The following is a 14,010-nucleotide window of genomic DNA, read 5'->3' as shown; positions in this document are numbered from 1 at the left end:
TACTAATAAACAATTTTTTTTTAAAACTGGCTGTCAGGCACTTCCATACACTCCAAATTCCTTCCAACTTTCTAATATGTTTGGTTTCCTTAAATAGCTTACTGTCCACTTTATTAGTGGCTACTAAAATTTCTGTCACGAGGGTTTCTTCCGAGATTGCTAGCTTGCTCTCTCAGCTTCATTCTTGTCAAACTACAGCCTCCATCTACATTCCTGTCCCTTTCTGGGCATGATCTTTTTCCCATACAAGCAGAATTTCACCCACAAGTTTGAGATTTTTTTTTCTGGGGTCATGGCTGCTTTCTGGTTCAGTGTCAGAACTGATATTATGCTTTCTGGGTTTCTGCATTTTTACATAGTTTTCCCAATCCAAAGATCCTGTCTCTTGTTCTTCCTCTTGTACATTCAGGCAATTTTCATTTTTACCAGTAGCTTTTCCTGTTCTCTCTATTACAGTGAGAGCCCTATACACACTGGTCCTTTCTGGTATTGAGTCATTACAGCATGGAAACAGTCTCTTTGGCCCAATTTGTCCATGCTGCCCAGTTTTTGCCAATTGCCCATGTTCAGCCCATATCCTTCTATACCAATCCTACCCATGTAACCGTCTAAACATTTTTTAAAAGATAAAATTGTGACAGCCTCTACTACTGCCTCTGGAAGCTGGTCCCAGGCATGCACCACCCTCTGTATGAAAAAATTGCCCCTTTGGATCCTTCTGCATCACCCCCCTCTCACCTTAAATCTCTGCCCTCTAGTTTTAGACTCCCCTACCTTTGGGAAAAGATGTTGACTATCTACCTTAGCTATGCCCCTCATTATTTTATGTACTTCTAAGGTCACCATTAAGTCTCCTACGCTCCAAGGAAAAGAAGTCCCAGTCTATCCAGCCTCCCCTTAGAACTCAAACCATCAAGTCCCAATAGCATCCTAGTAATTTTTTCTGCACGCTTTCTAGTTTAATAACATATTTTCTATAATAGTGACCAGAACTGTACACAGTATTCCAAGTGTGGCCTTACCAATGTTGTATACAACTTCCAAGATATCCCAACTCCTGACCAATGAAACCAAACATGCCAAATGCCTTCTTCACCATCCTGTCCACCTGTGACTCCACTTTCAAGGAGTTATGAACCTGCATGCCGAGATCTCTGTTCTATAACTCTCTCCAACGCCCCACTATTAATCGAGTAGATTCTGTCCTAATTCGATCTACCGAAATGCATCACCTCACATTTATCTAAATTAAAATCTCTCTGCCATTCATCAGCCCACTGGCCCAATTGATCAAGATCACGTCGCAATCTTAGAATGTATTTTACCTTTGTGCCAGTTTAGGTAGTTGCCCCTTCGAACAAATCATGCTAGCTTGTCCCTCAGTATTACTTTGTTCATAGTCTGTCAACTTTGTGGCTATCATCATCTGCTCAACTACCCAGTGTGTCTGTACGTGAAGTGCATGGTGCCTCCTCATCTATGTGCAATTTAGGACTTGTGAATGTATTGAGAGTACTAGTCAACTACGAAAAATATACCCAAACAATCTGACAAGATAAGTGTTGTGTAGTTACTACTTCCCCATCACTCTCTATTACTTTGCCAGGCTCTTTCCTCTCTTCCCTTTTACAATATACTATATCTTCTCGCCAAAATTGTATACCTGAAGGCCTTTTGAGGTGCCACAGGGCTCGCCAAATTCTTTCCGACCCTCAGCTTTAATGAAAGTTTCTCTGCTTGCATGCAAGGCATTCAGATGAGCAGAAAAGGTAGAACTAATATATGTTAACCCCTTCTAGGGCAGGGAGAGCATGTGACAGCACAGAAGGGTAGAGGGACAAGTAGTACGAGGAAGTGGGCGAGGGCTGCAGAAGGACTTGGACAGGTTAGGAGAGAGGGCAAAGAAGTGGCAGATGGAATACAATTTGGAAAAAGGTGAGGTTATGCACTTTGGAAGGAGGAATGGAGGCATAGACTATTTTCTAAATGGGAAAATGCTTAGGAAATCAGAAACACAAGGGACTTGCGAGTCACTGTTCAAGATTCTCTTAAGATTAGTGTTCAGGTTCAATTGGCAGTTAGGAAGGCAGATATAATGCTAGCATTCATGTCGAGAGGGCTAGAATACAAGAGCAAGGATATACTTTTGAGGCTGTACAAGGGTCTGGTCAGATCCCTTTGGAGTTTTGTGAGCAGTTTTGAACCCCGTATCTAAGGAAGGATATCCTGGCCTTGGAAAGAGTCCAGAGGAGGTTCACAAGAATGATCCCTGGAATGAAGAGCTTGTCATATGAGGAATGATTGGGTACTCTGCATCTGTACTCGTTGGAGTTTAGAGGACAAGGGGAGAATCTTATTGAAACTTACAGGATACTGCGAGGCCCAGAGAGAATAAATGTGGAGAGGATGTTTCCACTAATAGGAAAAACTAGGACCAAAGGGCACAACCTCAGGCTAAAGGGATGATCCTTTAAAACAGAGATGAGGAGGAATTTCTTCAGCCAGACTGTGGTGAATCTATGGAATTCTTTGCTACAGGAGGCTGTGGAGACCAGGTCATTGAGTTTCTTTAAGATAGAGATAGATAGATACTTAGTTATTAAGGGATCGGGAGTTACGGGGAAAAAGCAGGAGAATGGGGATGAGAAAAAAAACAGCCATGATCGAATGGCGGAGCAGATTCAATGGGTCGAGTGGCTCAATTCTGCTCCTATGTCTTATGGTCTAAGGCAACTTTGAATTTCTTCTGAACACCAACTGGTGTGGACTGTACCCCCAACCATTTGCAAAGAGTTGTTTGCATGCGCTGCCCAGGCCATTTGCAATTTATGATCTGGTTGATGGGCCAGTATTTTCTACAACATATTGTCTATTACCACATGGCTTCTTTCACAAAGACATTACTCAACAGAATGTCAGCTGTACTGTGCAAAATTACAACATTTAGATTTTCTCATATTTTGAAATTCCTCATTCCCCACCCATTATCTGTCAGGAACTTTGTTGGTGTTCCTGACCCTCTTCCTACTCATTTCTACGTGAACTTATCATCTGATGAAGGGGCAAACTCCGAAAGCTAGTGGGTTTACTATCAAATAAACTTGTTGGACTTTAACCTGGTATTGTGAGACTTCTTACTGTGGAAGAATGAATCCAGACTGGTTTTTAGGTTGAAGCCAGTTTATTGTTAAGACATTTCCTCAATCCTACTAACCTACAAGAAGCTCACTACCCAAAGTGTTCCAGCTGTCTCCAGAAGACAATCCATGACACGTTTAACTAGCAATTCCTGTAACAAGGTTAATTACCATCCACTGATTTACAATACACATACCCCCAAATGACATTCCCCACATTGCGAAGCACACAAACTCCCCCACCAAAAAACTGAGTAAAGTTTTCCAGGATGAGTAAAATGAACATTCAATAAATTCAATTTAATACTTCCTATTTGGGTATGTTACCCGAGATGGTTTATCCATCTGTGTTTCTGGAGATTACACCATTTCCTCAATATGAATCTTGTTTCTGAAGTCCCGTTCATTTCACTCTTAAGCAAACCCTAAACAAGAGAGTGGAAGGGTCTGTGTCACAAGGTTTGGCCCCTGGTTTAAGAGTTTAGAACCAGGGGTCATTTTCTCAGGAAAAATAGAAAAGCCAAATATTCACTGCTGAGATGAAAAGAAGTTCATACCGAGGGTTGAAAATTCACCACACAAAGAGCTGTAGATGTTAAGTTATTTAGTATATTCAAGACTGAGATCAATAGCTTTTGGGGCCATAAGGGAACTCAGGGATATGGGGGTAGGACAGGAAAGACTGATATAGAAATTAAGCAACAATCTCATTGAATGGTGAGCAGGTTTGAGGAGCAGTGTGGTCTGTTCCCATTTCTTAGTCTGTCACCTTTCAGCTATTAACAACCAGTCCTGCACTAATAACGTGATACCCAGTACTTAGAAGCAACAGCGCTTGCGCAATAGAAATAAAAGCAGGGGACTTTCAGTTCTGAAGTAGGGTCTTCAAACAAATGTTGACCTGTCCTTCTGCATCATACCCTGACAGATCCACCATACACCTTTAATAGAAATTTACTTGTGACTGTTTTGGGGTTAGAGATGGAGATATGGCACGTTCTAGTCCAATTTCATACCTGGAGTACCAGACTGAGCCACTGCAATAGCCTTCCGGAGCACAGGAACGATGTCTCGGACTGCACGAACGGTTCCACAGAATTTACAGAGGGTTTTGAAGAGAGATAGCTGATCAATATCCTGCAGCGCGCCTCTGCCCTAGGAAATAAGTAGAAATACCAAAATGTACTTCACCAAAGTCATGAATGAAGTTTGCTGATTGCAACCATGATGCATTATCCCTCTAGATTACTTACAGCCTCTATGATTCAATTACATCATTTTTAACCACATCTCTTGTCGTTTGGTGGGGGCTTTCTTCTCTACGTTCCACTCCTCTCTATCTGATTGTAGTGAGAGTATCTCCAAAAATGGTTATCTTGAACTCCATCCTTTGAAACCTTCCTCTTTCCTTTGGATGCCTTGCAGCTACACTGACGATATGTAGTGTAACTTGTCCACCAGTTCTCTCAATCCTTCCAGTGCTCTGAACTCAGACTGACAGTCAGACCTCAATACACACTGTCAACGCTATTTCCCTCTCCAGTCACATTTGCAGGCCAAACTAAACTGTTCACAACCTCTGCAGCCTATTCAAATCTGACAAAAGTCGACCACTTATTTTGTCATAAAGTTGCCTGCCTCTATTCTACATCAAGTTATTTACTACTGAAGTCCTCATTCATGCTTTTGATACATCCAGGCTTCTGTAATCCAATGCTCCCTTGGCACCTTTGATCCCTCAGAACCTGCACTGCAGCTCTTCAGAAACGTTCCCCAAATCCTATTCCACTTGGCCAATAGTTTACTCCTCACTTATCTACATTGCTTCCAAATCCTCCAGTGCCTCGAGTTTAGAGTTCCCTTTTGGTGGTTAAATCTCTCATGGCTTCTCCTCTCCTCTAGTCCTACAAACCAACGCTGTCCACTCCCACCCCACAACTTCATCATTGCTGACACTAGCTTCATGAAATCTCTCTTCCCAACACTACCGGATATGTCTTCAGCCCACGCCCTGGAATTTCCTCCCTGGCTCCTCTCCTCCAAGACCTTGCTTAAATCTCAACAATTTTTCAATCAACTCATTGAAAATTTACCCCTTCCTTGAGCACGGTAACTGCTTTTCTCCCTATTTTATGTACAGTACTTTTTAAATTTTTATTAGCGTCACAAGAAGATTTACACTGACACTGCAATGAAGTTATTGGGAAAATCCCCCAGTCACCATACTCCGGCGCCTGCTCAGGGTACATTGAGGTAGAATTTAACATGGCCATTACACTTAACCAGCACGTTCTTCACACTGTGTCAGGAAACCAGGGCACCTGGAGGAAACTGATGCAGACACGGGGAGCAGGTGCAGACTCCGCACAGATAGTGACAGTGACCCAAGTCAGAAGTCAAACCCAGGTCCCTGACATTGTGAGGCAGCAGTGCTAGTCTCTGTGCCAACATGCTGCACTTATAAATAGGCCATTCAGCCCAAGCAATCTATTCTGATGTTTATGCACCACTCTAGCCTCCCCCTATCTTTCCTCAAATAAATCTATTACCGTAACCCTCTATTCCCTTCTCCTTCAAATGCTTGTTTAACCTCACCTTGAATGCAGCAGCACTATTCACTTCAATCAATCCCTGACAGCAACTTCCACATTCTCACCACTCTTTGGGTAAAGAAGTTTCTTCCAAATTCAAAGCCCTCCACACCGCTCACTGCCCAATCCCAGTAATTGCCTTTAGCCTCAACTGCCAACCCCAGCCCGAGGTCTCTATGTTCTGCTAATTCTGACCTTAAGCAACCTTGATTTTAATCGCTCCACAGTTGATGCCTGCCCCTTCAGCTGCCTGAGCCCTAAGCTCTGAACTTTCGTCCTCTTTCCTCCTGTAAAACCTACCTCTTTGACCATCCAAGCCCATGCTACAGGTAACAAACATAGAAAGTAGGAGGAGGAGACCATTCAGCCTTCAAGCCTGCTCCGCCATTCATTTTGATCATGGCTGATCATCAAATTCAATATCTTGATTTCCCCCCTTTCCCCCCTATCCCTTTAGCCCCAAGAGCTATATCTAAATTCTTCTTGAAATCAGACGTTTTGGCCACCAAGAAAGCTCACCAACACCTCTACTTTCTCATGGGGCTGAGGAAAGTCCACATGTCCGCTGTGACTCTCACCAATTTTTACAGATGCATCATAGAAGGCATCCTTTCTGGATGCATCACAGCTTAGTATGGCTCCTGCTCTGACCAAGACCGCAAGAAACGACAAAGGATTGTGAATGTAGCTCTGCTCATCACACAAACCAGCCTCCCATCCATCAAATCTGTCTACACTTCCCGTTGCCTCGGAAAAGCAGCCAGCATAATCAGGGGCCGCATGTATCCCGGACATATTGTCTTCCATCGGGAAAAAGATTTAAAGTCTGAGGTCACATGTCAACCAACTCAAGAACAGCTTCTTCCCTGCTACCATCAGACTTTTGAATGGACCTACCGTATATTAAAATTGACCTTTCTCTAAACTGTAGTTATGAAAGCAACACTATTCTGCACTCTCTTCTTTCCTTCTCCCCTTTGTAATCTATGAACGGTATGCTTTGTCTGTATAGCACGCCAGAAAAAATACTTATTGTATACTAATACATGTGACAATAATAAATCAAAATTTGCCCCAATAGTTCCTATGTAGTTCAGTGTCACATTTTATTTAATAATACTCCGTGAAAAGCACCGTGGGATGTGTTACAATGCAGTAAAAGCACTAAGTACAAGCTCTAGGTATTGTCCCTGAATGCAAACGTTCACTCATGGGAAGATTCTGTTTACCTGTAAAAGAGTTGCAGCTGCTCCCCCAATTAGCAGCACTGGAGTCTCTGCCATTTGGGCATTTTTAACCGCAGTCACAGTGTTGGTTAAGCCAGGACCAGCAGTTACCGCAGCAACGCCAATACAGCCTGAAACACAGAGCCAATCAGCTTTCAGTACATGTGTTCAATAGCCATGGTTCTTGCAATACATCAGATAGATAGATAGACTCCCCGATATACTGAGATTAACTTCATCCCCCCTCCTCCCCCATCAAATCCCCATGGCTATAGCATTTTCAACTTGTCTCTTTACCATTCCACAAGGATCAATGAGCTCCACACTGTGTTCCCCTTACTTTTCACTCAGAAATTGAATGGTGCTGGGTCCTGTTTATAATGTAAATAGTCGGCTGTGAGGCGAAGACTCTCAGAGTTTGGGTGCAGCACACAAACAGCAAACATCACTGCTAATCCTACAACCCAAAGCTATTCTCCAAGATAATCACATTTATTAAATGGCTGATAATGAGAAAGAGGAAAAAAAGGGAAGGAAAGAAGCTAGAGATAACAGCAAATATAAAGGGCAAGACAGCAGACCCACAATATTACTGCTGTCAATTCAAGTTAGAACAGGCTGTCTATATAAGAGTTGCAAAGCAGCTGCTGTTGGTTTCAATCTTGTTAAGGAAAACAGAACTTATCAGGATAGCAAAACTAAGAAAAACTAAAGAGTTGTTTTGTGAACCCATTTTCACTTATCTCCAGTTTGTTTCCCCTTTCCTTTCTTTTCCCCACCATCAGCTATTAAATCAATATGATTATCCAGTATGATGGCTTTAGGTCATCGGATTACCAGTGACATTTGGATAATTTAGGTATTTGGGAAGGGGCGGGGTGGGAGGAGGAGGAAGAGGAGGCTGTGGTGTAGTGGTATTGTCACTGGACCAATCATCCAGAGACCCAGGGTTATGCTCCGGGAACCCGGATTCGAATCTGACCAGATGGCAGATGGTGAAATTTGAATTGAATAAAAATCTGGAATTAACAGTCTAACGATGACCATGAAATCATTGTCGATTGTCAGAAAAACCCATCTAGTTCACAAATGTCTTTTAGGGAAGGAAATCTGCCGTCCTTACCTGGTCTGGCCTACATGTGACTCCAGACCATTAATATGGTTGACTCTTAAAATACCCTCAAGAATGGGCAGTAAGTACTGGCCCAGCCAGAGACACCCACATCCTATGAATGAATAAGACAAAAGCAAGATGCAGATTGAAATAATAAAGACTACAAAGGATACTAAACACTCTTCTTGACCTAGTTTTCTTGTATAAAGTGTTTGTCAAAGTGAGGTCCAATGAAACAAGTCTGGAGTTGTATGAAACACACACTGTATCCAAATGGTTGGCTGCACATTAGAGAGACAACAATACTAAGGACTCAGACCCATCGCGGAGGGATGTTAACAAGGTTTAAAAAAAAGGAGAGAAGTTGTATATCGGTCAATAAGAATTGCACGGTTGCATCAACATTGGATTCAAAGTTCTCCAAATTGCAACAGGAAAAGCATCATGAGAGATAAGGATTGTTCAAATCAAACAAAGACTGAGTTACAGTAGAAAACATGGTGCAAAGTTTAATTTAAATACACGAGGTGCAGGGCACAATTCAAAGGATAAATGTTTGAAACAATCTATTAGATGTGTTAATAGAGAAAAAGGGTTTCAAGTGGATAAGGAAAGCAAGGGGGAGTATTTGGAGAATGGGAAGTTTGGGTAAAGGAAAGGAGGAAGGGCAGGAAAAAAAAAAGAAAGCATGCATTTAGTAAAGCTCCTTACAGGATGTTCCAAAGGGATTCAATGCCAGTGAAGTATTTCATAGTCGCAATTCTAATGTGGGGAAAGTACAGCTTCAATTAGAGGTTTAGGTGACTTGAGAGATGCGTTTTGAGAGGTTTCTATCTCTATTCTTGTATTTTTTTTAAGATTGAAGAGAAAATGGTATGGCTTTAAAGGGAAAACTAAACATTTGAGATCAGCGTTAATGGTGGAGATAAAAACAGAAAGTGCTGGAAACTCTCAACAGGTCTAACAGCATCTGTGGACAGAACATAGAGCTAATGTTTCAAATCAGGATGGCTGTGTCAGAGGTGACTGGAGATGTTGAAGATGGTACAGATGTTGGAATTCCACTTGCAATCAGTACAGGCTGTGATGCCAAGAATATTAAAAACAAAGCACTAAGGCTCGAGCAAAAAGAAGTGATAACTGTTTGTATAGTGTTCAGACTGTAGTAAAATTGGCCAAAAGCTATACAGCAGATCAAACATTCCTGAAAAAGGTGAGAGCGCTGAGAGGCTGCAATCTGAAGAAAATTAATGTGGAACACCAAGGAACAGGAGGGAAGTCATTCAGCCCTATGAGTCTTTCATCATGTTTGATCTGTGTTGGAACTCTTGGTTCTGTAATCCTCAATACCCTTGTCAAACAAAAGTCTTAACAATTTCAAACTTTCAATTGACTTCCAGCCTCAAGAGCTTTTTTTGGGAGAGAGTTTTGCAGATTTACACCACTCAGTTGTGCGAAGAAGTCCTTCCTGATATTACCTGGAATCAGCCTAGCTCTGATTTTAAAATTACGTCACCTGGTCCTGGACTCCCGAGAGAAAATGGATTATCTTTCTCTACCCAATCATATCCTTTGGTTGTCTTAAAACACCTCAAATTTAATTCCACACAGCAGAGAACACAAGAGATTTGGAGGGAGCGAGGAAGGAGTGAGGGTGGGAAGAGGGTGAAGTTAGAGCTGTACTAGGCTAGAATCGAGCTCTGGCTGATGGAAGCAGTGGCGCCCAACAATGGACCAAGGACGGGGCTAGTCTGATGCACTGCCAATCTGCGCCTGCACCAGGAATATAAAACAAAATTGAGGACCGTCAGGGAAACATCAGATTCGTGGCAATTGGGCTATTCTTCTGAGCCTGAGTCAGTGCACAGTACCCCAATAAATAATGAGCTTTCATTACCTGAAAGCCTAGCCACAGCATCAGCAGCAAATACAGCCGTGACTTCATGTCTTGTGTCTATCACACGGATCCCAATCTTCTCACATGCTACAAGGATGGGCGAAATGTGTCCTCCCACCAAAGTGAACATGTACTTCACACCATGAGACTTCAGCACCTCTGCTACACTCTCACCACCATGCCTGGGACTCGAGGCTTCCACCTGTCCGAAGAATAAATGGAAAAACATCACTAACCCGATAAAACACTCTCAGTTCTGGCGTACATACATTGTAAAACACATTGTGGAATGCCAGTCTCTCCTACACTGGAGTTGCTGTATCTACCCTGTCCAAAGTGTTCCAATTCTCAAGGTTGGGATCAGTCTTACTTTGCACCCCTCTCCCCTCAGGAAACCTGCTCCGTCGGCCGCATCCTGACTGAACAGTCACTGCTCCTGACTCCCCAGGCTCCTGTTATCCGACTACCCCATTCCCCATTCCTTCCAAGTAAGGGTCACTGGCTCCCGAACCCTGACCAGACCATGTCATGTCCCCCTGAATCTTCCAATCCTGAGTAAGGGTCATCCTGCTCAAAGATCTCCATGCCTCTAAACAGAGATTACTCTGCCCATTGGACTCCCCAAACAGGGGGTCAGTCTGTCATCATACCCTCCCTACCTCACTCCCAGGGTGAATCTTCACCCCCTTCCCCAGGACAGGGGATCAGGTTTCCACACCTCCCCCCTCCCTTACCCCTGGGGGCGGCGTGGGTCAGTCCCTTTGCCCTGGACAGGGGGGTGAGTCAATCCCTTTCCCCTGGACAGGAAGGTGGGTCAGTCCCTTTCCCCTGGACGGGAAGGTGGGTCAGTCCCTTTCCCCTGGACGGGGTGGGGGTCAGTCCCTCCCCCGTCCCCGCCCGGACAGGGTGGGGTGGAGGGGTTATGCTCACCCGGTAGAGGAGCCGCTGCATGAGCCGCAGTTTCCAGGCCGCGAACAGGGTGGAGGCGATCGCGATGGTCGCAAGGCCCCAGGCCAGCAGGTAGCTGAACGCCGCTTGAGGCTCCATGGCAGCGGCGACAGTGGGGAGGAGAGCGCCGCTCCTGTCGCCCCGCCCCCCCAAGCGCCGCCCGGGTGATTGACAGCATCACTAACCTATCACAATGCAGACTGAACCGCGTCATCATCCACAGCAGCCATTCAGAGAAGACGCTGTGAGCCAACGTCAGGTCACTGCGGGGTCCAGGCTCCTAATTGGACCGCTCCCAGCACGTGATGTCTGCAGTTCCTCTGCCCTTCCGCTGGCGGCGCTAAAGCGGGAGCATCGCCAACAAGGACAAGAAGGGGTAAGAGGTGTCAGAGGGTTATTGTGATGTGCTGAACCATAGTTCAAACACTAGTTCTATCCTATAGAGGTTGTAAGATATGTTGAGTTTTTCCAGTAGCTTTCTGTTTTTATTTCAGATTTCCAGCTTTTGTTGTTATTGGGTATCTGGCTATATGCTTATGCCGCCTGTAGGTGGATCAAAGCTGGCGTTTGGTAAAAAATGGTAACTGAATAGGGAGACTAGTTTTTCCAATGTCAGAATTGGGACACTCTGAGAAGGCAGGTACGCCATTATGAAGCACGTGTAGGGTGGGTAATGAATAGAAGGAGTCTGGGTGGGTCAGTTGGAGTCAGGCAGGTATGTGGTGATATCTCTTAGACTATGTCTACTCAAATTGGCAACCCGAAAGGCACCCAATTATGGAAGACAAAAGTCACAAACCACTGTTGCAGAGTCTATAGAGTCTAGGAAGGTAACCACCAATGCATCCACTATTTCTAGGGCCACTTCCTTAAGTGCTCTGGGATGTGGATTATCAAGCTTTGAGGATTTATTGGTCTTTAATCCCAACAATTTCCCCAACACCATTTCTCCACTAATATTGATTTTTGTTCAGTTTTTCCCAATCACTAAACCTTGTGTTCCCCAATATTTCTGGTACCTTTGTGAAGACAGAACCAAAGTATGTATTTAGTTTGTCAGCCATTTCTTTGTTCCCCATTATAAATTTTCCTGTCAGTCTCCAGGAGCCTGACTCCTACAGCCTGTCGCTTGTCTTTGCCAATCTTCTTCTGTTCACGTACCTATAGTAACTTTTACAGTCAGTTTTTATGTTTCCCCCCAAACTTACTCTATTTTCCAACATTAACTCTGCTTCTCTCTCTCCATAGATGTTGCTAGACCAGCTGATTCTTTCCAGGACTTTCCATTTTCATACCATTTTCCAGCTACTATTTTTGCCAACCTGGGTGTATTTGACGCACGGGTAAGCTCATCACTATGATTAAAGTCTCCAAAGAAAACGCTTGACAAATCCATACAAGTAGAGTTTCTGTTTTCTGATGTGGAGTGCAAACCATTCATCTTCAGGAATAGAGTCATAGAATCATAGAATACAGAAGAGCCCTTCAGCCCTTTGAGTCTGCACCAACACTTTAGAAACACCTGAACTTCCACCTTGTCGCACCTGCCAGCACTTTGAACTTGGAACTCAAAACATTTATCTAAATGCCCAGAGAGTGTCACATAGTTTGCTAAAAGTCTGGGTTAGAAATCTCTATCGAGGAAAGGGATTTTACTGATGTATTACTGGCTATCTAACTGGAGATCCTACCAGCAAAAGATTGTGTTCAGCTTTCTGTTGCTTGTTCAATTAACTTTATCCATCAAGCTGCTTGCTCATTTGATTGTATGAGGCTGAGTGTGAAGAATCTAAGCTTCCATTGAGATTTGTCCCTCCAGTTCTTTTAGTTGCCAGGTTGGATGGTCAATCAACTCCCAATCTTCTTAAGGCAAAGGGATTGAATTCCCAATCTACAACAAAGTTGAATTAGTTCCAACATCCTATCTTCAGGCCAAACAGCTATTATGATGTATTGCATCTTCCTACAAGGCATATAATAATTAGTTGATCATTAAACAATTGGTAAGTTTGGTGTGAAGCATGAATGCAGAAAAATCTCATATCTTTACTTGCACGTGGGCCCATCACAACAACCATCTACAGCTATATAGCACTTTTAACATAGCAAAATGTACAATCAGCTAAAAGATTGATGTATAATCAAAGGAGGAGACATAGGACAGGTGACTAAAATCTTGCTCAAAGCAGTAAGTTTTAAGGAATGCCTTAAAGAGGACAGGTGAAGAATGTTATGACATACTGGTGAAGAATGTTATGACATACTTTTGAGGAATGTCATCACTAGATGGAAAATGAATCACGTGATCCAGCCTTGATTTCTTTGATCTGTGAGCAGAACTCAGCTCTGTTGCTAATTCCTTCAACCTTTCCATCAATGTATGTATTTTGTTATTTGGGGTAAACACAGTAAAAAGTCTCACAACGCCAGGTTAAAATCCAACCAGTTGATTTGATAGTAAACCCACAAGCTTTCGGAAACACTGTTCCTTCATGGAGCAACCTTCCACGCACCTGACGAAGGAACAGTGTTTCCGAAAAGCTTGTGGGTTTACTGTCAAATGAACCTGTTGGACTTTACCCTGGTGTTGTGAGACTTTTTACTATGTTTACCCCAGTCCAACGCCAGCAGCTCCACATCATTTTATTATCTTTCCCCTTCCTTTTGGGGAGCTGCCCCTTTTTCTTTGTCCTAATGTAATTTGAGTTTGTCTACTTGGTTTGACCCAAAAGACCCCCCACCCCGCCCAATCTAAATAAAGTAAACACAATGGGTGGGATTTTCTGACTGCGCTCACCCCAAGGCTGGAAAATCCTACCTGAGATCAACAGGTCTTTGTATAGTCCATGTTTCACACCTATGATTTCTGTGGCAGGCAGGATGGGACAATTCCGCCCAACGTGTTTACACGATCCCTTGTGAGTGATCAGTGTCTTTATGTCATTATGTATACACAACATAGTGGCAATGCTACATGACAATGAGAAGGAGGTTTTGATGGGTAGGGGCGGGGGTGGTTTCCAGAACTATGGCCTAGACAGCCGAAGGCACAGCCTCCAGTGGTGGTACCAAGGAAATCTAGAATGTACGTAAAGTC

The 14,010-nt window shown here is 43.5% G+C and overlaps 2 protein-coding genes across 4 annotated transcripts in view; one reads left to right on the top strand and one right to left on the bottom strand.

Moving 5' to 3' along the window:
* ilvbl (ilvB (bacterial acetolactate synthase)-like) overlaps positions 1–11,046 on the bottom strand; it is a 46,368-nt gene extending 35,322 nt beyond the window's left edge. Inside the window, exons 1-4 of the mRNA XM_080182221.1 lie at positions 10,896–11,046; positions 9,966–10,167; positions 6,958–7,085; positions 4,154–4,292 (exon numbers count right to left, since the gene is read on the bottom strand). Coding sequence (XP_080038347.1) covers positions 4,154–4,292; positions 6,958–7,085; positions 9,966–10,167; positions 10,896–11,012 — 586 coding nt within the window. The 5' untranslated portion in view covers positions 11,013–11,046. The remainder of the gene's footprint in view (positions 1–4,153; positions 4,293–6,957; positions 7,086–9,965; positions 10,168–10,895) is intronic.
* Positions 11,047–11,270: 224 nt separating this feature from the next.
* Positions 11,271–14,010, top strand: part of fam118b (family with sequence similarity 118 member B) — a 47,526-nt gene continuing 44,786 nt past the window's right edge. Inside the window, exon 1 of one of the 3 annotated variants that reach the window (XM_080182248.1) lies at positions 11,271–11,289. Coding sequence is in view for 1 of the 3 variants with exons in the window: in XM_080182245.1 (XP_080038371.1) it covers positions 12,162–12,256 (95 nt within the window). In the remaining 2 variants the exon portion in view is untranslated. Of the gene's footprint in view, positions 11,290–12,144; positions 12,257–14,010 lie in introns of those variants that run through there. The other 2 variants (XM_080182250.1, XM_080182245.1) reach the window with 2 other exon arrangements.

The sequence above is a fragment of the Carcharhinus amblyrhynchos genome, unplaced genomic scaffold (assembly GCF_965287045.1).
Source record: "Carcharhinus amblyrhynchos unplaced genomic scaffold, sCarAmb.v2.hapA scaffold_49, whole genome shotgun sequence".
Lineage (NCBI taxonomy): Eukaryota > Metazoa > Chordata > Chondrichthyes > Carcharhiniformes > Carcharhinidae > Carcharhinus > Carcharhinus amblyrhynchos.
This window is presented reverse-complemented; position numbering and strand designations above follow the sequence as displayed.